The sequence below is a fragment of the Nomascus leucogenys genome, chromosome 16 (genome assembly GCF_006542625.1).
Source record: "Nomascus leucogenys isolate Asia chromosome 16, Asia_NLE_v1, whole genome shotgun sequence".
Classification (NCBI taxonomy): domain Eukaryota; kingdom Metazoa; phylum Chordata; class Mammalia; order Primates; family Hylobatidae; genus Nomascus; species Nomascus leucogenys.
In genome coordinates this window covers 53,760,985-53,785,544 of record NC_044396.1, presented here as the reverse complement: position 1 = coordinate 53,785,544, position 24,560 = coordinate 53,760,985, and the positions used below count along the sequence as shown (strand labels likewise).

Genomic DNA, 24,560 nt, shown 5'->3' with positions numbered 1-24,560 from the left:
GAGATTTCTTCCTTATGATTTTCCTGACACCTCCGACTCCAACCCTTAATATCAGGGTGTGTAACTACCTGCTAGAACCTCTTGACGTCACTACTTACTTGGAATAAATGCTTATCATTTACCCAACATTCTCCAACCATTGTCTTTTACTTAGCACTGATATTTACTAGACTGGTACATAAAATAGGAGCTATTGGAAATGCCACCTACTTTCTGATTGGCAAGGCATTTGTTGACATAGTCCTTCCCAGTTTTTATGCATATTTACAAACATGTTCACACAAATAAGTGGTTCTCCCAATCATTTCTTTCCTTGCCACAGATTACCCTCTTAACATGACCTCAGGAAACAACTGCTTTGGAAAAATCCACACAATCCTCTTTTTCACCCTCTCCCTTTTACAGTTTAAAATAACTGAATGAAAATGTATAAAAATATTTTCAAACAAAAGGTATAATCAATCAATAATTGTATCTGCCCTCTTAGTGTCTTATAATCCCTCTCATTCTAGGACATAGGTGAACAACAATATAACATTCTCTGCACATTCTGCATGCTTTTATTCTTTGTTTTTCTTATTTATTATATTAACACTATAATATAAAATAATTTTAGGAGAATCCTTAAGCCCTCTCTCTCACTTTCATTTCCAACTACCAAAGTGAATATGAATGGATTGCCAGGTTCCTCTATTCAATTCTTCCCCCTCTTTCTCTTCATCTCTAACTTTATTCTTTATTTCCAAGAAGGGGATTCATGGAGGGGGATTCTACAATCTCCCCTGGAATATCTGAAATAAAGTAAAGGAATTCAAATTATTTAAATGCTTCCTTATTTGTGCTTTAAAAAATTATCTGTTATACATCATTTGAAAATGTTTTCTTAGTATTTAATATGCTGAATTAAAGACATAAGCTGATGTTTTTGGTTCGGTTTTGTTTCTAAAGCCCACCTTGGCTCTTTGTTGAGGTTTTGAATTGCCAGTTGTCATTTTGTTATTTTATGTATAAAGTTATTTATCAATTCCAGGAGAATGAGTTTGAAATCAGGCCTAGATTTGCATCTAACTACTCTGCATTCTCACTGCGTGTCTCTGGGCAAATTGCTTATGCTGTCTGTACCTTTGATATTTCACCATTTCTATACAACTGTGTCTATTGATTTAACAGGCCTCTGGCAACTGTCATGGAAACTTCTCTACTGTCTTGGAAACTGTCCTACTAACTGCTGTGTCATGGAAACTGTCCTACTATGTACTGTCCTACTGTGTACTGTCCTACTGTGAACTGTCCTACTGTGTACTGCCCTACTGTGTACTGTAAACTGTCCTACTGTGTACTGCCCTCTGTACTGTAAACTGTCCTACTGTGTACTGCCCTACTGTGTACTGTAAACTGTCCTACTGTGTACTGTCCTACTGTGTACTGTGAACTGTTCTACTGTGTACTGTCCTACTGTGTACTGTGAACTGTCTTACTGTGTACTGTCCTACTGTGTACTGTGAACCATCTTACTGTGAACTGTCCTGCTGTGTACTCTGAACTGTCCTAAACTGTTCTACTGTGTACTGTCCTACTGTGTACTGTGAACAGTTCTACTGTGTACTGTCCTACTGTGTACTGTGAACAGTTCTACTGTGTACTGTCCTACTGTGTACTATGAACTGTCTTACTGTGAACTGTCCTACTGTGTACTCTGAACTGTCCTACACTGTTCTACTGTGTACTGTCCTACTGTCCTACCAGTGTCATGGAAACTGTCCTACTATGTACTGTCCTACTGTGTACTGTGTACTGTCCTACTGTGTACTGTGAACTGTCTTACTGTGAACTGTCCTACTGTGTACTCTAAACTGTCCTAAATTGTTCTACTGTGTACTGTCCTACTGTCCTACCAGTGTCATGGAAACTGTCCTACTGATTGCTGTGCTGCTCTGATGGCTGGATAATTGGCATTAACTGAAATCATCATGGCCTGAAAGGCCATTGAGACTTTGGGGATATTTACTGCTATGCCGCATGTCCCTAACCCCTATGCAGTTCTTGTTAACGTGTTTTCTTTCTGTTTTCCTGACCATCTCTGCTTTCTCCTGCCACTGCTAAACCAGAACTCTCAGACATGTTAACAGTACATAGACCTTTAATACAACTGACTGCAGCACCTTTAAGAGTGACGGGCTGAATTAACAGCATTTACAGTGACCTGGATAAGATTGGAGACTATTACTCTAAGTGATGTAACTCAGGAATGGAAAATCAAACATCATATGTTCTCACTGATATGTGGGAGGTAAACTATGAGGACCCAAAGGCATAAAAATGATACAATGGACTTTGGGGACTTCTGGGGAAAAGTGGGAGGGGGTTGAGGGATAAAAGACTACAAATATGGTGCAGTGTGTACTGCTCGGGTGATGGGCACACCAACATCTCACAAATCACCACTAAAGAGCTTACTCATGTAACCAAATATTACCTGTACCCCAATAACTTATGGAAAAATAATTTTAAAAAAGAGTTGATGGGCAATATTGAACTGGCTACTAATATCTTCTCCCTGTTCCTCTCTCTTCTCAGCATCTAATATGAAGTAGTATCCTTTCACTTACTGTTAATCTCTATAAGCAGTGAGTCAACTTATTTTATTTCTCATATACCCTTCCTATCCTTCCCAATTTTAAAATAATTGTACGATGTCTACCTTGTCAGAATATACTGTCACACTGTCTCTGCCATCATTTAGAATTAGATCTACAGGTAAATAGATCCTGAATGCTCACCACCTGTCGTTTTATCAATGTCCTTACAGTAATATTGCTTGTCTAATGTTTGTTCACTACTAGAGTCCCCAAGAATATTCTCTGGATTTTGGGGGTTTGTTTATTTTGTTTGTGCCTGCAGTCTTTATACTTCAAAGTCAATTTGGCTGTGTATAAAATCCTTGGCTCACATTTTCTTTACTTGATTACCTCAAATATCATTGTCTTCTGACAAGGTGTTGCTGTTGAAAAGTTTGGTAATCAAATTTTCCTTATAAGTGATTTAATATTTATTTTATTTACTTAGATGCCCAAAGAATATTATTTTCTTTTTTCAAAAAGTCCAATAGCTTAACTATTTTGTATTGGTTATACTGGATCAATTTTCCCAAGTGGGTGGTGGGCTGTTTAAATACATATGCTTTCTGTTTAAAGTTTTCCTTAGAGCATATGTATTTAAATGCATATTTAAAGCAATGTATTTTTAGTATTCCATCCCCCCACTTTTTTTTCCTCAAAGACTCCTATTATACATATATTGGATTTCATTTTTTTTTTTTAGATAGGGTCTTGCTCTGTCACCCAGGCTGGAGCATATGTCACCATAACCTCAAACTCCTGGACTCAAGCAATCCTCCTGCTTCAGCCTCCTGAGTGCCTAGAACTACAGACATGCATCACTGAACCTGGCTAATTTTCACATTTTTTTGTAGAGACAGGGGTCTCGTTTTGTTGCCTAAGCTGGTCTCGAACTCCTGGACTCATGTGATCCTTCCATCTTGGCCTCCCAAAGTGCTGGAATTACAGGTGTGAGCCATGCACCTGGCCTATATTACATCTTCTTTACCTTTCTTCTATATCTGTATTTTCTCTCACACCTCTTTCATTTCCTCTGATTTAAAAATTTTATTGTTTTCCAGCTTGTTTTCTTAAAGCATTAGCTTTTATATTTATTTACTCTTGTGTTGCTTCTAGCATAGTGTTAATTTCTAATCTATTTTAATCTTTTATTTCTAAATTCCTTGAGTTCCATCTCATCTCTTTTCAAGTCATTCTATTTTCTACACATCTCAAGTTGATTTTTTCAAATTGTGATTTACGTTGATCTTCATAACTTCCATTATTTCCTTAATTTCATTTAGCTTATTTTGAAATGTTAGGCTACAGTTTTCACCTGTTTTATGGGCCTGTCTCTTTGATAGGCATTCATTATTCATGGGGAAGTCAGTCTGATCTTAATCTCTTTTTTCATGAAACATTGTATGGGATTCAACTGCTTTTTCTTTTCTGTTGGTCATTTTCAAGTGAAATGAGTGAGCCAGGATTTCTTCTAGCTTCATGGCTCCTAGGATCCCCATCTGGTGTGTTCACAAAGTGATACAAATATAGTCAGATTTTCTGAGATCTGCCTACTCTGTATCCCGTCCCATCTTCCTCTTCATTTTTATTTTGACCTCTTTCCTTTTCACCTTTTTTTTTCAACTCAGCTTAGACTTCACTCTGATAATTTTTTTTTTCTCCAAAGCAGGAATTTGTCTTAGAAGGGAACTTTAGTTTCTGACTTCTCAGAGTTCATAGAGCCCAAAACATTTCAATGTTCAGTGCTCTTGCACTCACTGGCAAATTAGAATCCACTAGATCTGTACCCTCCCACCCGAGTCTCACATGCTGTCCTAAGACAGCCCACTTCACTTTCCAGTGAGTACTTTGGACAATTTTGTAGGTTTCCTGTTCTTTGGCTATCAAGTGGTCCCATTACTTTCCCTCACAAATGCTGATATCACACAGGTTTTGAAATTGTTGATGCTTGGTCCTACTCGTATTTGGGATTTGTGAGGATCTCCTGTCACCTAATCATAGGGTTTTAAGTTTTGCTGTTCACATTTTTCAACTCCTTTGGGGTGGGATTCAGGGAGATTCAAAGTACATGTTTACTGAGTGCATATGTACTAATGAATTTATTTTATAAGTGCTATTTCCATTCCAAAAAGTCCTAGATGAGGTCCCATTTAACCCATAAAATAATAACGGATGCCCTGATATGCTCTGGGACAGGGTCTATGCCCAGTAAAGAATATTAATCTGTTATTTGAGCTATCTAATTGGATCAAACTTACAGCACAATATAGACTAAAGTTTGTGTACCCCCAAAATTCATATGTTGGACTCCCAATTCCCAATGTGATGGTATTTGGAGGTGAAATTTTGGGGAGGTAATTGGGTTTAGATGAGGTCATGAGGGTAGAGTGTTTATGATAGAATTTGTGTCCTTAGAAAAAGAGACACCGGAGAGCTTGTGCACATGCTGTCTCTCTATGCCATGTGAGGACACAGTGAGAAGGCAGCTGTCTGCAAGCCAGGAAGTGAGCCCTCACTAGGATCCAAATTAGCTGACACCTTGACCTTGGACTTTCCAGCCTCTAGAACTTTGAGGAATACATTTCAGTTGTTTAAGCCACCCAGTCTATGGTTTTTTGTTATAGCAGCCTGAGCTGACTAAGAAACAGTCAGTCATTAAATTAGTGATAAAAATGATAAACTAAAAAGAAAAAAATAGTTGACTGAAGACTTCCTAGATATCTAACAGGAACTGAGAATAGAAGATTACCACTCCCACTGTGATGAGTAAAGTGACTATTTTGACACCACTAGACAAGTGAAGGTGACAAGGAAGAAATGCCATTAAAAGTAATATCTAATAAAAAAGATACCTTTATAAAAAACTGTCATCTTTACTCACTTTGTCACAGAAGACCTTGATCTGGCAATAAGCTCTATGAATGGGTTTATTGCTACGATTGTTATAACTGTATGTGTCAATCTGAATCATCAAAGGAAGTCCTTTCACCCCTTTTTGGGAGGAGAAATCTGTGCTCAAGCAATTCACGGTGATGAAAATCTGAGGGAAAGAGAAAGAAAAAGTTCACAAGTCACCATAAAAAGAATGTGCGATAAATGCATAAACTTTAGACTTTAAGTCAAAATACTAAACAACCCCATAAAGACAACTGAAGAATATTTTGATATTCTTTTCACATAAAAACATGCTGAGGATAAAACATATAATTTATAATTATACATTATTTTTAAAATCTGCTTTCATATTTAACTTGAAACAGACCATTTAAACTGCTTTCCTGGAAGTATATCAGCAAAGTCTTACTTTTTTTTTTTTTTTTTTTTCTGAGACGGAGTCTCACTCTGTCACCCAGGTTGGAGTGCAGTGGCGCAATCTCAGCTCACTGCAACCTCCGCCTCCCGGGTTCACACCATTCTCCTGCCTAAGCCTCCTGAGTAGCTGGGACTACAGGCTCCCGCCACCACGTCTGGCTAATTTTTTGTATTTTTAGTAGAGATGGGGTTTCACCCTGTTAGCCAGGATGGTCTCAATCTCCTGACCTCGTGATCCGCCTGCCTCGGCCTCCCAAAGTGCTGGCATGACAGGCGTGAGCCACCGTGCCTGGCCAAGTCTTACTTATTTTTTAAACCTGCATAAGTGGCCTGGGTAAAGCACTGTTTCCTCAACATATCAAAGTTGCCACTTCTAATAGTTATATCAGTTATTCTAATCTCTGGCCTGTGGAATAAAAAAAAATCAGATAACACCTTCCTTTGCACATTATTGCATTGAAATCTAGTTATTTGTTTACATATCTGCCTTTCTTCCTTGATTATGAAGCATGCAATATGAGACCACTTATTATTTTTGTATTACTGGTACCTAGTGCCTGGAGGAAAGTAAGCACTCAATAAACATTAGATGAGTGAATCACTGAGGTAATCTGCAGAAAGCCTACTAGATTGGGAGTCAAATGCCCCAGGTTTTAGCCCCAGCTGTAACATTAACCAGCTAAGAAACCTTACACAAGTCACTTAATTTCAGATTTCAATTTTCCCTTTAGGATCCCTCCCTGAAGGACAAAATGTAGACACAAATAACTTCCAGGTTAGTGAAAAAGTAAAAGACCGTTAAATGTAAGATCTGAAACAGGAGAGAGAAAATATAGTGAACATAGTGAAGGCATCAACATCGTCACCTTACAGCACAGGGCATCAAAAGATATAAGAGAAATCACATAAATTCAAAAAAATGGAAACTCAAGGAAATTAATAAGATTATAGTGCTGACCAACAAAAGAACTAAAAATAATTATTTTATTTTTTTATAAAATATTGGTAAGAAGAGAAGGAGAAGTGTAAATGAGCTAAATTTCTCCTCATTTTAAATAGTGGATGGCAGTCCATCAATACCATTTAAGAGTGATTTATCTCGGAATTGAGGTATCAGTGTAGCACCCAGGTTTACATGATAACTACACTGATGATTAAGAGGTGGTTTCTGGGGAGATCCAGGCACACTATATTATACTCTTGGTACTATTTTCATTTGATGCCACATGTATTCTTTTTATTTAAAATAAAATGTTAAACCATTCATTGCTTTAAAATTGTAAAATTATGTATTCTGAAAACTATTTCATTAGATGTAGTATTTAATGCTTGTCTTATTTGATTCCCCAGGTTTTCCATTCACCTTTAAGCCTTGGACCTGAAGTCCCTCACACCACAGCGACACTATGGAGAGCAGCCCTCAAGGAAGCAAAGCCATGAGAAACGGACTGCATGTTAAAGGCTTTTCAGCCGGGCGCGGTGGCTCATGCCTGTAATCCCAGCACTTTGGAAAGCTGAGGCAGAGGGATCACCTGAGCTCAGGAGTTTGAGATCAGCCTGGGCAACATAGTGCGATCCCATCTCTACAAAAAGTTTAAAAATTAGCCGAGTGTAGTGGTGCATCCCTGTAGTCCCAGCTACTTGGGAGGCTGAGATGGGAGGATTGCTTGAGCCCAGGAGGTTGACGCTGCAGTGAGCTGAGATTGCGCCACTACACTCCCAGCCTGGGTGACAGAGCAAGATCCTATCTTGAAATAAATAAATAAAATAAAAGCCTTTTGAATTTTTGATTTAACTACTAGGCCCGATCTAGTTCATTTCAAACCCAAAGCCTGTAGGCTTTTGGCAATCCAGGCATCTCATTTTTAGTGCTACATCTCCACAAACCTCATTTTTATTTTATTTTTGAGCTCCTCACCTGGCACTGAGGAATGTCTTAGTGGGGTACCACATCCACACCAATCAGGCCAGATGACAGGGCTTAGTGACAAGCTGATTACAGCAACACTATGCCTTGACCCCTGGGCTCTCACACTTCAGCCACTGCCTGAAAACAAGTGCCCAACAACGGTCTAATTATGCCAACAAATCTAGCAAACTAAGGTACAACACGGGGACCATCAGTAATGAAATTGTACTGTAGATGGGAGGTCAGGGGAAAAAGAAAAAAAAATGTACTGTATATGGAATCAATGCTAAATGAGTAGATTTTCGCTGCTTTTACCAAAGACAAAAAGAAATGGGTAACTGTGTGAGACAATGGATATGAGATAATGGATAAAGTATCTACATGTATTCCATAACATCCTGCTGTGTGTCTTAAATATATACCATTAAAAGTTGCTTTAAAAAAAAGATGATCTAACTGCCAATATATTCATTTCCTTCATTCATTTCTTTAATTCATGTATTCACTCATTCAGTCTGTAAACATCCACACAAGCCCACAATGGGTCAAACACAACATTAGATACGGGGGATAGAAAAGAAACTCAAACCCCTGCTTCATGGAGCTGACAGTCCAAGAGGGAGACAGATGAGTGATCCGGCAGTGACCAACACAGAGTGGTCTTCTGTGTTGTGTGTACAGACAGGCAGGTGTGTACAGAGGCCCCAGGAAGACAAAACAGAGCCCTGGGCATGGAGAACACTAGTGAAATACAAACCCACACATTCACTGGGCTTACAGCAGCAGTCTGACAAGGACTGAGGAAGAGTAAAGAAAAAGAGAATGACTAAAGATGCAAATGTCAGGTGATTCACAGGAACTGAGTGATAAAAGACTACTAAGAAAGAACACACAGGCTGGGCGTGGTGGCTCACACCTGTAATCCCAGCACTTTGAGAGGCTTAGGAGGGTGGATCACCGGAGGTTCGAGACCAGCCTGGCCAACACGGTGAAACCCCATCTGTACTAAAAATACAAAAATTAGCTGGGTATGGTGGCGGGCACCTGTAATCCCAGCTACTCAGGAGGTTGAGGCAGGAGAATCTCTTAAACCTGGGAGGCGGAGGTTGCAGTGAGCCGAGATCATGCCATTGCACTCCAGCTTGGGCAACAAGAGTGAAACTCTGTCAAAAAGAAAGAAAGAGAGAGAGAGAAAGGAAGGAAGAAAAAGAAAGAAGAAAGAAAGAAAGAAAGAAAGAAAGAGAGGAAAGAAAGAAAGAAAGAAAGAAAGAAAGAAAGAAAGAAAGAAAGAAAGAAAGAAAGAAAGGAGGAGGAGGGGAAGGGAGGGGAGAAAGAGAAAAAGAAAGAAGAAAGAAAGAAAGAAAGAAAGAAAGAAAGAAAGAAAGAAAGAAAGAAAGGAGGAGGAGGGGAAGGGAGGGGAGAAAGAGAAGAAAGAAAGAAAGAAAGAAAGAAAGAAAGAAAGAAAGAAAGAAGAAAGAAAGAAAGAAAGAAAGAAAGAAAGAAAGAAAGAAAGAAAGAAAAGGAAAGAAAGAAAGAAAGAAAAGAAAAGAAAGAGAAAGAAAACGCTATGTCTGATTCTCCTACTGATTTTCCATGGTATAAGTATTTTGCCCACTGCAGTCACACAGACAGAAAATGCTATCTACTGTCCCTGGAGAAGCCCTAATGGCAGAGAATTTTTATTTAACAGTCATTTATGCAACAAATATTTTTGAAGCGCCTACCAAGTTCCTGAAGCTGTGCTAGGCGCTAGCATAGATGCACTGGTTATGGTTCCTGCAATCACAGAAGCCAGAGGGAAGATTGAGAGAGAACTTATGATGGTGCTCTAAAGATAACAACAGCTTCCTCAAACACTAACCTTTAGGTTAAAAAAAAAAGTATACTTTTCAGGGAACACCTGAAAAACATCTTGGCCAGAGTGTATAAACACAGTTGTATGTCAGCAAAGCAAACGATCACTCTGGTGAGCTATGCAGTTGTTCATCATTTTGGCCATTTGCTTCATAGAGATCTTCCTGCTGGTGGCCATAATCACAGGAGTCTTAACATAGACTGGTTATTTTCCACTCCCCCATAAAGCCTGCCTAGAACTACAGGAGCCAGAGGAGAAAAGTGTTCTGATGAATATGTCCTAAGCTACTAAGATTCATGGTTGGCTCAGTGATTTAACCACATGTCACTCACAGTGGACATAGCACTCAGACGGGCAGGAAGCAATATTAACTGTGGCCTTATCGGCTCCAGTCTCGACTAAGAGCCGACGTGATGGATTGTGGATATTTACAAGGGCCATTTAAGTGGGACGGACCCGCTAGATCCACTGAAATAACTGCTTACTGGCAATATACTATAACACATAGTCTAAATTTTCCCTGGAGGAGTTATAAAAACCAACCACCCAGTAGAGATGGTCTTTAAAGGTCAAATGAGCTACCACACATCAGACTTCACCGGGAGACAGTTAGGCTAGGTTCTCTCAATAGAGAGAGGTCCTTAGTAGAAGCTCTAATGGGCCCTCTAATTCCATTAAAAGTAAACAACACAAGAATCTGCCTTTTCTGCTACATTGTGTTGTCAGCTCCCAGCGAACCTATAAGGGAGGGATTTTATAATAGGGTTGGCATTCTTTCCTCTTGCTTAGCTGCCTGACCCACTGGCAAAGCACAGTTTCAGTACCTGATGGTATCAATCATAGTCTCGCCGTGCTGCACTCAAAACCCAAATGGTTGAACTTTAACTGAAATTGGGGGTGGGGAGGAGTTTGGGAAGTCATGGAAAGACATTAACTAAAGCCTTAGCTTGGAAACTGATAAGCATTCATTTGTTTCATCTTGCAAACCCAACCATATCTCAGCTCCATGCACAGCAGGCAAATGTGAAAGCAAATTACTTGGAAGTATATCTACAAAGCACTTGTTTGTAAATATGTATTAGAGGGGCTTAAGGAAAAGGTATAATTTCCTCTACCAAATGTTCATCCAAATGTCAAGTACAGAAAGTTATTTTTCACTTCGGTGGAAGCCTTGATTATGTAAAGGATGTAAAAATGCCGTTAACAATCTATCTGTCTCCCAAGAGTTAAGAAAGTTACAAATGCTCATATATTTTTAAAACCTCTCTTACTTGTTTTCCTATAAAGCTAACAGCACACAATTTATTTTTTAAGAAAGAATTCAGTAGATCAGGTGTATTTAGGCAGATAATAAATACAATTTTAATTTTGTCATCAGTTCAAAGATTGATTCAGATAGAAAGATTGTTTCTAAATGTACCAAGTTCTTTCCCAGAAATAGAAGCAGTCTCATAACATTGGCATTTTTTTTACAAAATCATTTGTTACATATGAATTACAATTCCCATTTTGTGGTTTCTACCCAAGACAAGTGACCTTGCTGAAATTATAATACCCCTCAGTTGTACATTATGCATACAGTAAGATTTATTAAAATGAGCACAAATCAATGAGCTTTAGAATTGCTACATTAACTTGATTATCAACTCCTAAAGCTTTTTCTGAGAGCTTTCCATTAAAATAAATGGGCCTACCTTTGATTCAGAAAGCAATTTGGGATTCAAAAAATTGTAACATCTGTGATTTGGTACAATGTATTTATTTTCCCCTTTAAACAACTGTATTTTGCACTTTTAAGATGTTTCTTTTTAAAGACTAAGAAAGCTACTTATATCCTGATAATTGAGACTGAAAAAAAAATTCTTTTCCAAGAAACTGCACAGGATAAGCCTCTAAATTACAGGTACAAGGTATACATAAGAAATAATCATTTTAACACTAGAACACATTTTCCTTTCACAAACAATATATAGCTATATAAATGCGCTCTTGCCAGTTTCTCCACTCTGTTCCTTTCTTGGTTTTTATAATTTCTACAGACAGCTTTCTCACATTTTACCTTTTTTCTTCCACTTTGATAGGATTGTATTTGTGTGCAGATGCAATGCCAAATTGAGACAGAAGATAGACTAAAAGTAGACAATATTAAAATGTGAAATCTCAGCTTTGGGCAACTATCTATTTTTTTATGCATGTATTCATCAAATAGTGATCTAATGTCTTCTCTGTGTGCTTGGCATTGTGCTGGGAGATGGGAATACAGGATGCAAGACAGACTACCCGCCCTCAGGGATCTTGCTATTTTGTTGAGGATATAAGAAATGCCTAGATTTCATAAAATGTACAATTATATAGCACTTTTAGGAAGTACTTTTCAAATTTTTTTATTTCATTTCTTCCTTTCTTCCTGATAAAATATTTCTTTATTTTCTCCTCTCAATTCTGCGGGTATGTATGTATACACACAGATGCATGCTTGGTGGACTCACATACTCTACCATAGTTCCCCATATTCTTTCAGTGCTCAATTTTTTGTTTGTTCTCCTTTCAGAGGCTTTGCTGCCTGCTGTGTGCTCTGCCTTCTGTGCTGTCCCCAGATCATCACACTGCCAGCTCCTTCTTCTCATTCAGATTCAGGCCAATGTCAACTCTTCAGAAATACCTGCCTTGACCATCCCATGGAGAGCTGCCTTTTACCTCCTCTTCCTCCTCCTCTCAACCCCTTGGCCCCTGACCAGTAGCACAGTCTGTCAAATTTCTCTTTTCTCCTCTCTTCATAGCACATACAATTATTTGAATTTATCTTATTATTTATTTGTTTAGTGTTTAATTATCTGTTTGCTCCATGATGCTGAAAAGCACTTAAGAGGAGGGTACTTGTCTGCCTCAAGCTCACTCTATTCCCAGTACTAGGCCCGTGGTAGACAGTCAACAAATATTTGTCCAACAACTTAAGAGGAGATAAATTATTTTTCTAAATACAACTTTATCTATGTTCTTGCCTTCATAAGCAATACCTCCTAAGAGCAGAGATTAATAGGAGCAGCTGAAGTCAATTTAATATGGTGGAGTTAGCTGCTCTGACCGGATGTTATCTATCAATCAACAATCATAAATTGAGCAACAACTATATAGTCAGCATGAATATCTTCATCAATATCTATCTATCTATCTATCTATCTATCTATCTATCTATCTATCCATCCACACTATGAGATGCTATATATAGAGGCCATGGGAAATACAGAAGTCTATCTATGGCAGGGCCCTGCCCTCAAGGAAAAGGTGGGGGTCCAACAGTATTCACTGTTGTGGAAGGTATGTAATTAGATATTAAATTGAATACTCCAGACTCTGCTTGCTTTAAGAAGTAAGAGAGAAGGCCACGCGTGGTGGCTCACGCCTATAATCCCAGCACTTTGGGAGGCCGAGGCAGGTGGATCAACTGAGGTCAGGAGTTCGAGATTAGCCTGGCCAACATGGTGAAACCACGTCTCTATTAAAAATACAAAAATAAGCCGGGCATGGTGGTACATGCCTGTAATCCCAGCTACTGGGGAGGCTGAGGCAGGAGAATTGCTTGAACCTGGGAGGCAGAGGTTTTAGTGAGCTGAGATCCCGCCATTGCGCTCCAGCCTAGGTGACAGAGCGAGCAAGACTCCATCTCAAAAAAAAGAAAGAAGAAGAAGAGAGCTTAACAAGGCAGCCAGGGAAGATTTCCTGTAGGAGTCTTGAGACAGGAGAAAGAGAGATGGAAGGGAAAGAGAGCGCATGCTGGCTCTGAAACAATGGAGAGATCACCCTAATGGAAAAGGAGGGTTTATATCTGGAAGGTGAAGAAAGAACCTGAAAGGCAAGGAGTGGTGAGGAAAAAGGCAAATCAATCTGCTTTTACCACTGTGATCCAGTAACAGGCACTGAATGAGGCCAAGTGTGCATCCCTGAGGCCGAGGCAGATAGAGCTGTGGCCACAGCCTCCGACGTCCAAGCTATAGAGAGGACAGGGGCGTGAGGACTGAGAAAAGGCCATTGTGTTCAGTAGTGGAGAGCATCCATGCTACTTCCAGAGGCCAGACCAATGGAAGGGAGGAGACGAAGGTGATTGCTGGGCAAGTGAGACAGGTCAAGGAGATGGAGAAGAGGCACCTCAGCTAAGGGAGGGATGGGAGCACTGGGAGCGGGCAGCTGTCCCAGCAGCGGGGCACTTCTGAGATGAAGGAGGCGTCCACACGACAAGAGATGAGGTACGTAAGAGGCTGCAGAGAGGGGTGGCTGTGGGAGTCAAGAGCCTCAGAAGCAGGGGATAAAGGAGATCAACTCACAAGTGAGGTTTTGTGAGAGGAAGAAAGAGCTTTCTCTGAAGGTATAGGGTGAGAAGATGTAACAGTGAGAAAACAAAAGAACTAACATAACTAACTCCATTTTTGTTTAAGGGGTCTTTATCCATTCCTGCACATAGGCAAGGATGATTTCAGAGCATTGACAAAATATGTGAAAAAAGCAGTCATGTAGCTTTTAAAACTAATCCTGGGATAAAAGAGGAAGTATGTAAACAACAACTAACTATGTTTTGTTAAAGATTTTTAGGAGCATTGTGACCTGACCAAGGACAAGGAAATTCCCAGCCTCCTCGGACACTCATTGCTGTCCAGATGTCTGCAGTCACTGGTTACCTCTTGATCTCAATCCTCTTCTTGACCTCCTGCCCTTAATATCGAAAGAGCCTAAAGTTTGTACTGACTTAAGATGGTACCTTAGAACATTAGCTCACCATCTTCTCCGTTATGTTGGCTTTCTGAATAAACTTGCTTCTCCTTCCACCAACCCTTGTCTCTTGAGTCTGGCTTTCGAGTGGTGAGAAGCCAAACCTGGGTTCAATTATAATGAGAGTAAAGCAAAGCCAGAAAAAAACATCCACCAAGAGGCTCAAAATGGTGCACCTGGTGCAAACCCTAGCACTACAGCCTTGGACTCATTGTCTAACCTTTCTGGGCCTCACTTTCTTCTTTTAAATAGGTGTGACAACCCCTATGTTGGTACTGTGACACTTAAATGAAATAATATTTTTAAACAGTAGAGTGTCGTGAAAATCGAAAGAATTTTACTTTCATCAACATTATCTCTCTCCTTTCAGATACCTAGTCTCTCAGCTGGTCCTGTTCTTGACCTCCAAGCTCTCACCCCCATGACAGAGTCAACAAAGCCCTCTCCATTTTACCTCCCTAAATGCTCCTGCCTAGGTGGCCTCCTTAGCATTCCCAGCGTCCCCCAGTTCAAGCCCTCTTTCCTGTAGGATTACTACTTCCTCCTTCTATTGCTACCTTCCAGCTGGATTCTCTCCCTGGGGATTTTGTGAAGCTAACTTCAAATGATCCAAAGGTAGATTAGTTATGATTTGCATTAATGGAACAAACATTTAATTAAGGAGGATTGATTTAAAAACATTAAACCTCTCTCCCCACAGCACTTTGAGCGGGGGTTGAATCCCAGGTATTGCTGGGGAGAGCACGGGGAAGTCTCTCAGGCAGAAACCTTCACTGCTCTTCAAACTACAACAGTTTCTCCCGCTCTGCTCTGTCACTTGAGCAGATCTTGCAAAGCAGCACATCAGGATGAGGGATGTGCATAATGAGAGATTGGGCTGCTTGGTGAAATAATGAGCTCCCAGGCAGAAGAAGAATTTAAGTACAGACTGAAAGATTCATTCACGCGACTTTTTCGGCATTTGTTATGTGAAGCTTTTTCTGTTAATGTTTAATACTTAAAACTTGTTTTGAGTTTTTAACACCTGAATATGGTACAAAATCCAAAAGGCACAAAAGGGTAAACTGTGAAAATTACCTCCCTTCCTTGTTCCCCAGCCAACCAACAATTTCTTGTGTATCCTTCTAGAAACATGTTATGCAAATACAAATACACATCATTTCCTATTTTACACAAATGGTAGCATAAAATGCACACAGGTCTGCATCTTGCTTTTTTTCACTTAACAATAAAGTCTGAAGATCGCTTTCTCTCTCTCTTTAAAAAAGTATGAAATATGGAATGACAATTTCTTCAACATTAGGTTGTTTCCAGTGTTTTCCTGTCATAAAGAATGCTGCAATGAACGTCTTTCTATGTGGCTTTTGTTCACATGTGCGTGTATAAATTTACCTCTGAAATTGCTTTCTTTAAATCAAGGGCAGCCTTCTTAGTCGCATCTTTATATCAGGCGTTTCCTAATTTAGTGTGCCTCAGAATCGCCAGGAGGCCTGGCTGAAACACAGGTTACAGGGCCTCACCCCCAGAGTTTCTAATTCAGTGGGCCTGGGTTGGGAGGTACAAGTATTTGTGTTTCTAACAATCCCCCAAGTCAACACTGATGCTGCTTGTTGAGGACCACACTTTGAACAACCACTGCCTAAACCATTGGACTTTAGTGGCTGTCTCCTTGTCCTCTTCGTCCTCCTTCCCCTTCCTTCCTTCCTTCCTTCCCCTGTCTTCTTCTCTGCTCTTACTCACCACCCCTTCCTTCTCTGGCTCCTCTCCCTCTACATTTTCTAAATGGAGAGTGTCTAAGTCCTATCCTTTACCCTGTTTTGCCCACTCTCCAATTCTCTCCCCAGCAATCTCATCCTTTCTCATGACTTCAATCATCCCCTCTTTACAATTAACACTAACTTCTCTCCTGAGTGTCACACTCTCCTGAGTGGCACAGTGCCCTCTCTCCTTGTGCTTTCCAGGTTCTGCACCTTTGGACACCCCCTTGTTCCCTACCACACACTCTTCTTCCAACTTCCTTATGTCTAAGTCCACCTGACCCTGAAGACACACCCTACATGCCACGTCCTTCCTTGTGTCTTCCTGATCCCACAGAAAAAGGACCTCTCTACATGCTGAAGTACTTAGAAATGAGGTGTAGGGGTGTGTGTGTGTGTGTATGTGTGTGTGTGTGTGAGAGAGAGAGAGAGAGCAGAGATAAAGCAAATCTGGCAAAATATCAACAAGGAGTCAATCTAGGTGAAGGGTAAGTGGTATCAAATGTATTAGTCTTTCAACTTTTCACTTGAAATTTTAAAAAATAAAATGTAGAAAAATAAAAAATGGAACTGCCTCTCTCTTCAGACCTCTTCTAGCACTTTATCTCCCATAGAGTCACTGTCACTTATCTACCTTCTATTACAATTATTTACATCTGTGTCTCAGTTGCTAGCCTAATCCAAACATTCTCTGAGCGCAGGGATTCTGCCTGGCTTGTTTGTTCAGGACCCTCCACCACCTGGCCCAGTGCCTGATATGCAGTGGATGCGCTGCTTCACAGGAATGGTTATTCCCTTGTCAGAGATAATAAAGGAGATATTACTACTAGGTCTTTCCAAAACAAAAAGGTGCCATGGAAAGAGCATATGCTTCGGGACCAGACAGCCCAAGGTTAGAATTCCAGCTCTACCATGCACTAGCTGTGCAACCTCAGGTAAGCTAGTTAACTTTTCTGGGCTTCAAATTCCTCATTAGTTAAATGGAAACTGCTATTCACTTAAAAATATGAATATTGCATAATGTATATAGATTGCCTGGCAGAGTGCCTAGTGTATGGTAATCACTGAACAAATATTAGTCATTGTGTACACACGCACACACAATCATTTTATGAAATCCAAGTATGCAATCTAATTCTCTGCACAATACAATAGTTCGTACATGTTAATTACAGAGTCCTAAGCAAAATTCAGTCCAGAAACCATGGATACTTCACATTCTAACAAAGATCTAGCTATTGATACCTTTGGTGAGATGCCTTCCAAAGATTATTCCTTTTATATATGAATTAACTCCAGGTTTATAGCTTTTCCTAACATCCATTACCTTATAAAACTGGAACAAAGGCATGGCTTTGTTTAAGTTCAATACCAAAGACTCCAGCAAATGTTTACTTTTCTCTTTTAAGGCTTCCTTTACCCACACCACACCTCAGCAAACACATAAAAAAAAGCCATTTGCCCTGCTTTGTAGTGTGCAATTCAATCTTTCAAGACCCCTCCCAGGAGTGCCCCCCAGCCCTATTTTTAGTTTTGAGACCATGGGATATGTTCTGTAATATTCTGTGATTTTCCACAAGATCACCTGTTTAAAATCAGCCAATACATTAATTTAGGCAAAAAATTGGAGTATAACTTTTTCTTAATCATGAATATCTACCAACCCCATATCATCCTAGACTGTCTTGTAAGCAGAAAGAGAACTCCCCAGCCAAAAGCACTGGGCCGCTGAGGGGTGCAGGCTGGGGAATAAGCAAGGTCATGAACCCACAGGGCACTCAGGAGTGTAGTCTCCGTCATACAGTCCTTTGGTTTCCATTTTCATCCTGAAAAACAGTGTTTACACATCTTCCCTTCTCCTTTGGTATCCAGCAATGGAGCTCAGCAGAACAAGAACGCTGTCCATTTAGGAACAGCCCTTTGGAAAGCATGATCCGTTAAGGCTATCAAAACTTCAATTTTCAAAAGAGCTGTGCTTGGCACACAATGGAGGCTCAATAAAAACTGGTTAAGCGGTTTAGACCAAAAAGAACTGGAAGAGAGATAGAGAGAAGGGGGAAAGGAGAAAAAAGAACACATTTGAGACAACTTCATGGATTTGCCATGATTTGGTACCGAATACAAGCCAGGCTTTCAATTAGCATAACCTTATTTTTCACCCAAAGAGACAGAATAATTTGCAATGTATGAGAAGTTAGAACACCTATGTTTTCTCCAATTTACTCCTTTTTCATAAGCTATGGCCAAAGCCCTGCAGTTCTCACCATCTTATCTTTTAAGCTACTAAAATTGAGATAATGAGGACACAGAGCTATTTTTCCTCTCTAGTAGCAGCTGCTGAAGCAGGAAGCTAGGCTTGGCTTGCTCACCTTGAAAAGACAACACTGAGAGAGGAGGTGAGCGGAGGAAGTGAGAGGAGGAAGAGAGCTAGGTTTTCCATGGAAATAGTAAGTCAGCCTATATGATGGCTCTAGTCACATCTCACAACATGAAGCCAGTCACTGCAGTCACCATGACCCAGGCCACATCAAATGTACTCTTAAGTCCAGGGCAGCTGTCAGGCAGTGCTGGGACATTAAATCAACTTCATTTTCTCCCTTAAAAGTGGATTTACAAATATAGATGAGAACATTTTACTTTCAACTTGCACTTTTAGTTTCTTCTCACCAGCCAACTCATCTTAGCACATCCCTGTTTACCTCCCTGAGACTGGCTCTCAGTTCTTAGATGATATCTCCTTGTTAGTATTAAAGCAAAATCCAACAGGAAGGCAATGGGGCAAAACTATTAATGCAAATAGGGCCCAGAGGAAATATCAACATGTCTCCTCACCTTGCATTTTCCCACAGTTTCAAAAACTACATGCACATCTCTTTTGTAAATCCAATGCACTTGAAGCATTCCAAAGAGACCCAACATTAGAGGAATCTCTCTATAAAAGGAACATTGGCTTATGTGTAAGTAGTTACTTCCAATTACCACCCTGGTAAATGTGAGGATTTGTTTGTTGAATTTCTTAAGTTGCACATGTAGAGTGGAGGGACACTGTATGCTTCCTGCAAGCTTCATCTTCTCTGATCATAATCCTCATTCTTGCTTTGGAAATTTCTTAGTGCTGTGCTTCTTGCGTAGTTTTGCAAAAAAAAGAACAAGGAATTGCCTCCACTATTCATAACAGAAAAAATATACTAAAGAAAGGTGTGCAGAGATCATGTAAATGAATAAAAATGAAATTCAGGATACCAGGGAAAGGAGCTAGAGAGAGATGGGGGAAATGAAGAATAAATGTGTAAAGGCATGGAGAAGAAAACACTGATATGTCTCAGCACTGTAATTGAAAGCATGCACTGATCTTTGGAGTGAGGTAAGAATTATGCAGAGGAGCTTGCTAGTGTTAGGCTAATCAGCATGCAAATGTTCCATTGAAGAGTGCAAAGAGCTTTCACTCCCACATCAGTTCGGTCAATGATATGTATGATATGGGCAGGTGATGTACCAGGGCAACAGAAGACGTGGATAGAGAGAGCCCTATGTGCTGGAAGTGCTGGACCAGCAGGCCTATCTTTGTGGGGAGGGAGAAAGTGTGGCATGAGGACAGGGCAGGTGGCGAAATCAGGGTGGCCTGATTGAACTGCTTTGCTCAAGGAAATGGGGTCAGCCATTCATTTTCTTTCTTTCTGGATACAAACAGGTTGTACCCTATAGATTGCTTAAAGAAGGAAAATCAGAGCTTGCTTTGGCTTAAAACAAAAATCAGATTTCTCTCTATTGGGAGAGTCAACAGCATGGGCTCTGGAGTCATAGGGCCCTGAGTTCTAAACTAACTTTTTCCATTTGCCCAATCTTGCAGGGCCTGATATGTTGAGAGGTAATATTTAGTGGAATCAGAATCTAAGAGGCCCAAGAAGATTATCCATGATGTCTCTTAGGCTGTTTGCTCCCTTCCCCAGCTCCATGGGGTCTCAGCCCTGCCCACCTCCAATCTCATTTGGAAAATTTGTTAACAGAGATAAAAACAGATGCCTTACTTGTGTCCTTGGCCCTTTCTAAAACTGCAACAACTTCCTGTCTGGAAGGTCCTCCCCAGTCCCAAAATGCAGGAAGAACATTTGCTGATGCTCTGACAAGGCAGAAGGCTAGACAAACCGATACCCCTAAGTCCTCTCCTGCAACTCAACACACAGCGGGAAGGAGAAGCAGGATAGACATCGCTCAGGAAAGTAATCACTTTGCTTCTGAAAACAGAGGCACTGGGCTAGAAGGCAGCAAAGAATAACCCTGGGAGATCAGAGTTTCATATTATTGAATTATAATAGACTTTTCTAAAAATCATAAAGATCGGAGATGGCTAATAGTAGATTTATTTGTCAGCATGATTATTTAGTGTGATGGTAGTGAACGTTTTCACTGAATCCTGAACTAAGGTCATTCTAAAAAGCTTGGAGGCAGAGCAATTTAAAAAAAGGTTCATGGAAAGAGGGCTTTTTTTAATCTTATGTATAATAAACCAAGGAAGGGTGAAGCATAGAGACGTGGAGAAATTGTTATGGTGTGCCAGTGAAAAGATCCAAAAAGGAAAAGTGTTCCTGAAAGTCAGCACAAAGCACTAAGCAGCATCTTTAATGCTCAAGTAATTCTTCTCTGTGGTCACATGGCAGAGGTCTTTGTAGCACACCATGATTGGTTTAATCTTAAAATCACTTCGAACAGAGAAAACAGCCCTGGACAGACATAAGGGGCCCAGTTTCAAGACTCTCCTTAGAAATCTAGGAGGAAAGGAAGCCTGTAATTAGGGTTTGCTGCACTCTGCTCTGAGGGTGACGTCATCACTTGGAGAAAGGCAATGCTCGGTGCCAGGAATCTGAGTTCACAGCCCTTTAATAACTCACTAGGGTCTTGCGTGGGGATTCCTCATCTTAGGGATTACTGACCAACAAATCTACTTCTTAGGTACCAGTGTTTGGATAAGGAGAGAAAGAAAATTGAAAAATTCTTGTAAATGGGAATCATGTGAAAGAATATGACACAGAAGTCCTCCCATTGGGATCATATGGATGGGATCTTAATCTACATACACACACACATATGCACCACACACACACACTTCCCATTGTTTTATGGCTTCTTTTTTTTTTTTGCAAAAAAAAACTCAACAGGGAAGTAAAAAGCTGGCTACTCGAGTGCCAGGGCTAGAATCTGGTTGTCTGTACCTCATTTCAGTGCTCTTTCTGCTGCCACACCCTGGGCCCTGCCTGCCATCAATTTCCAAGCAGTGACAGTATGGACACTCAGAACCTTGTCCACCTAGATATCAGAAGCCCAGGGACACCTGTTCACATTACACAGGCTTCCAGCCTGCAGAGACCCTGAGGGCAAAAGCTGATCCTGTTGGAGACTATTTCTGCTACATGCATCATTGTGCAGAAAGACTCTGTCTCAGAACCAGCAAAATGGGTTTTGGGTTGAAGAACTCTGCAATAGTTCTGCCAGAATTCGCCTGCAATGGACACTGCAAATCTGGAATTAATCCCCAAACCTCATTTTAACTAATAGCTTTAACACCTTCCCTGGCCAAATGTTTTCCTATAATTTAATTAAATTAAATGATTAGAGTTTTGTGTCTTTCCTTTTTTTATGTTCATGCTAAATGAGAGGTAGAAATAAAATGTAAGTCAGCAATGAAAGAAAATGTATGCTTTGGAAAAATCCATAAATCTTATCATCAGGTCTTGATTATAGATCTGTGGCAAGAATACCGAATACTGGATTGGTTTTTTGGTTCTTGTTTTTCAAATAAATGCATCAAAACTTAAATATCCAAATAAAAGCTATCCTTTAACATAATCATCTTGGGAAGACATACAGGTTTCTCCAATGATGCTGCCATGGCTTTAAAGCATATTTAGAAGGTCTCCTCTGATATGGCCGGCTTCAAAGATAATATATAAAACTTTGTGCAAAAAAAACCTCATTCTTAATCCTCAAGTGGTATTATCCAGCTTGTTGATATGTATTCACATTTGGATAAAGTTGGTTTCTGGTGTTTTTTTAAAAACATCTTGAAAAATCAAGATTTACCACTATTGTGAGCATTCAGAAGAATGTCACAGATTCTCTCTTCAACAGTGGGGACACAAATCAGTGTCTGGCCTGCTGCCACTGTGGCCCCATGAGGACCAGGCCAAAGGAGCCAGGGAGCCAGGGAATGCTGGTGGCCTTGCTCGCCCCATTCCTCTGAGCTCTGGGGCAGAAAGACTGGACCTACCTACGGCTTCAACCTGCATTGTGCCACTACCCTCCTGAATGCTGAAAGGCAGTGAAGAGCTAAACTGCAGATCAGTTGCCTGGGGGGCATAGTTGGGCATGAAAACTCAAATGTTCGCCAAGGCTAGGCAGGGAAAGTTCCAGAATGGAGAATGCTAGAGAAAGCAATAAAGAGCCCAGTACCTCATTAGAGCCACTCATCGCCTTGCAAACACTCAGGCCTAATGGTTGCCAGAATCTTTAATTATCCAAGAGACTTAAAAGCCTGGATTTTTTAAAATAATAATCTTCTGATTATTTAATGTGGGCAAAAAAAAGAGTTAAAATTCTAAACAGAAGTACAAAAATGCATAATACGCACATACGTATATGCATTCTGTGGACCATCTAAAGACTGTAGGCCACAGGTTTGTGTCCTCTGGCCACATAAACCAAAATATCATGTGATACTGAAAGGGCCTGCTGCCCTGAAGCCTGTGAAAGTTTCTGTGCAGACGTTACCAACGGGAGTTTGAAAGCAAATGCAACTGCTCCTGATGGATAAGTCCACAACATGAACATCACAAACACTTCCACTGTGAGATGGATGCCTTTTCCTTCTTGCTTTGTTGAAAACCTTTTTGTCAACATTTGTGCAATTTTGCCTTTTGTAGTCTGCTTATTACAAAATCAATGATATTTTAGAGAAATGCCTTAGGCTCTGCAGATAAAAAAACCTCTCAGCCTTTCTAATGAAGTAGATTTAACTTTTATGGTTTCTCTTTAAAAGCTCTTCAGTAACTAACACAGGAACAGGAAACCAAACACCTCACGTTCTCACTCATAAGTGGGAGCTGAACAATGAGAACACATGGACATGGAGGAGGAACATTACACATCAGGGCCTGTCGAGGGGTGGGGGCCTAGGGGAGGGAGAGCCTTAGGACAAATACCGAATGCAGGCAGGGCTTTTACTTCTTGCTTTGTTGAAAACCTAGATGATGGGTTGATAGGGGCAGCAAACCATCATGGCACACATATACCTATGCAACAAACCTACACGTTCTGCACTTGTATCCAGGAACTTGAAGTAAAATAAAACATTAAATGCTCTTCAGTAGTCTGGAGAAAAATATTTGGAACTTTTTTCATTACTTATTGATTAACCCAAACCTCAAACAATTGCTGCAACCAAGTAATAATAGTCACTTAAAATATTACTAATGAAGTCAAAAAAATTTTGCCATGTAAAACAATGCAATATAAAATATCCTCCACTGCCATTTTTCAAAGCATATGTGAGCTTAAACTTGTCTGCTCTGAGCAACATGCATGAGCTTAAACTTGTCTGCTCTGAGCAACATGCATGTTCCTACATATGCACACTCACATGTACACCCACATGCACAGACACACACATTTAGACAAGGAAAGTAAGCTCCTGCTTACGGTGAATGAGTGGTATGGAATGAACTGAGCTGGAAGGTCAACTCAACTCCACATTAACTATCTCATTGGTTTACTACAGAGCCTGAAGCTTCCATCATTAAACTGTCCCTTCCAGGTTAGGCATTTTCTATAAAAGGTCCCTATTGAAGCAGAACAGTTAAAACATTCACCCACTAGCACTCATTATCACAGACTGCATGATAATTAAAATTATGGTAATGATTACAGCTCATAGTTATAGCTTGCCTTAACATTTGTTTTGTTGTTGTTGTTGTTGTTGGTGGTGGTAGTGGTGGTGGTGGTTTGTGTGTGTGTGTGTGTGTTTAAGATAGGGTCTCATACTGTTACCCAGGCTACAGTACAGTGGCATGATCATGGCTCATTGCAGCCTCTACCTCCTGGGCTTAAGCAATCCTCCCACCTCTGCCTCTTGAGTAGCTAGGACTTCAGATGCATGCCACCCTGCCCAGCTAATGTTTATTTTTTATTTTGTAGACATGGGGTCTCCCTACTTTACCCAAGTTACTCTTGAACTTTTGGCCTCAAGGATCCTCCCACCTTGGCCTCCCAAAGTGCTGGGATTACAGGCATCAGCCACCATGCCTGGTCCGTTAACATTGATAAGACACTTCCAGTTACACGATCCCATTTTC

At 40.3% G+C, this 24,560-nt stretch overlaps 1 protein-coding gene across 2 annotated transcripts in view; it reads right to left on the bottom strand.

Annotated features, from left to right (window-relative positions):
• GRHL2 (grainyhead like transcription factor 2) overlaps positions 1-24,560 on the bottom strand; it is a 177,481-nt gene that overhangs the window by 44,383 nt on the left and 108,538 nt on the right. For both annotated transcript variants that reach the window (XM_003256071.3, XM_030794974.1), the window contains exon 9: positions 5,500-5,658. In XM_003256071.3, the coding sequence (XP_003256119.2) occupies positions 5,500-5,658 (159 nt within the window). The remainder of the gene's footprint in view (positions 1-5,499; positions 5,659-24,560) is intronic.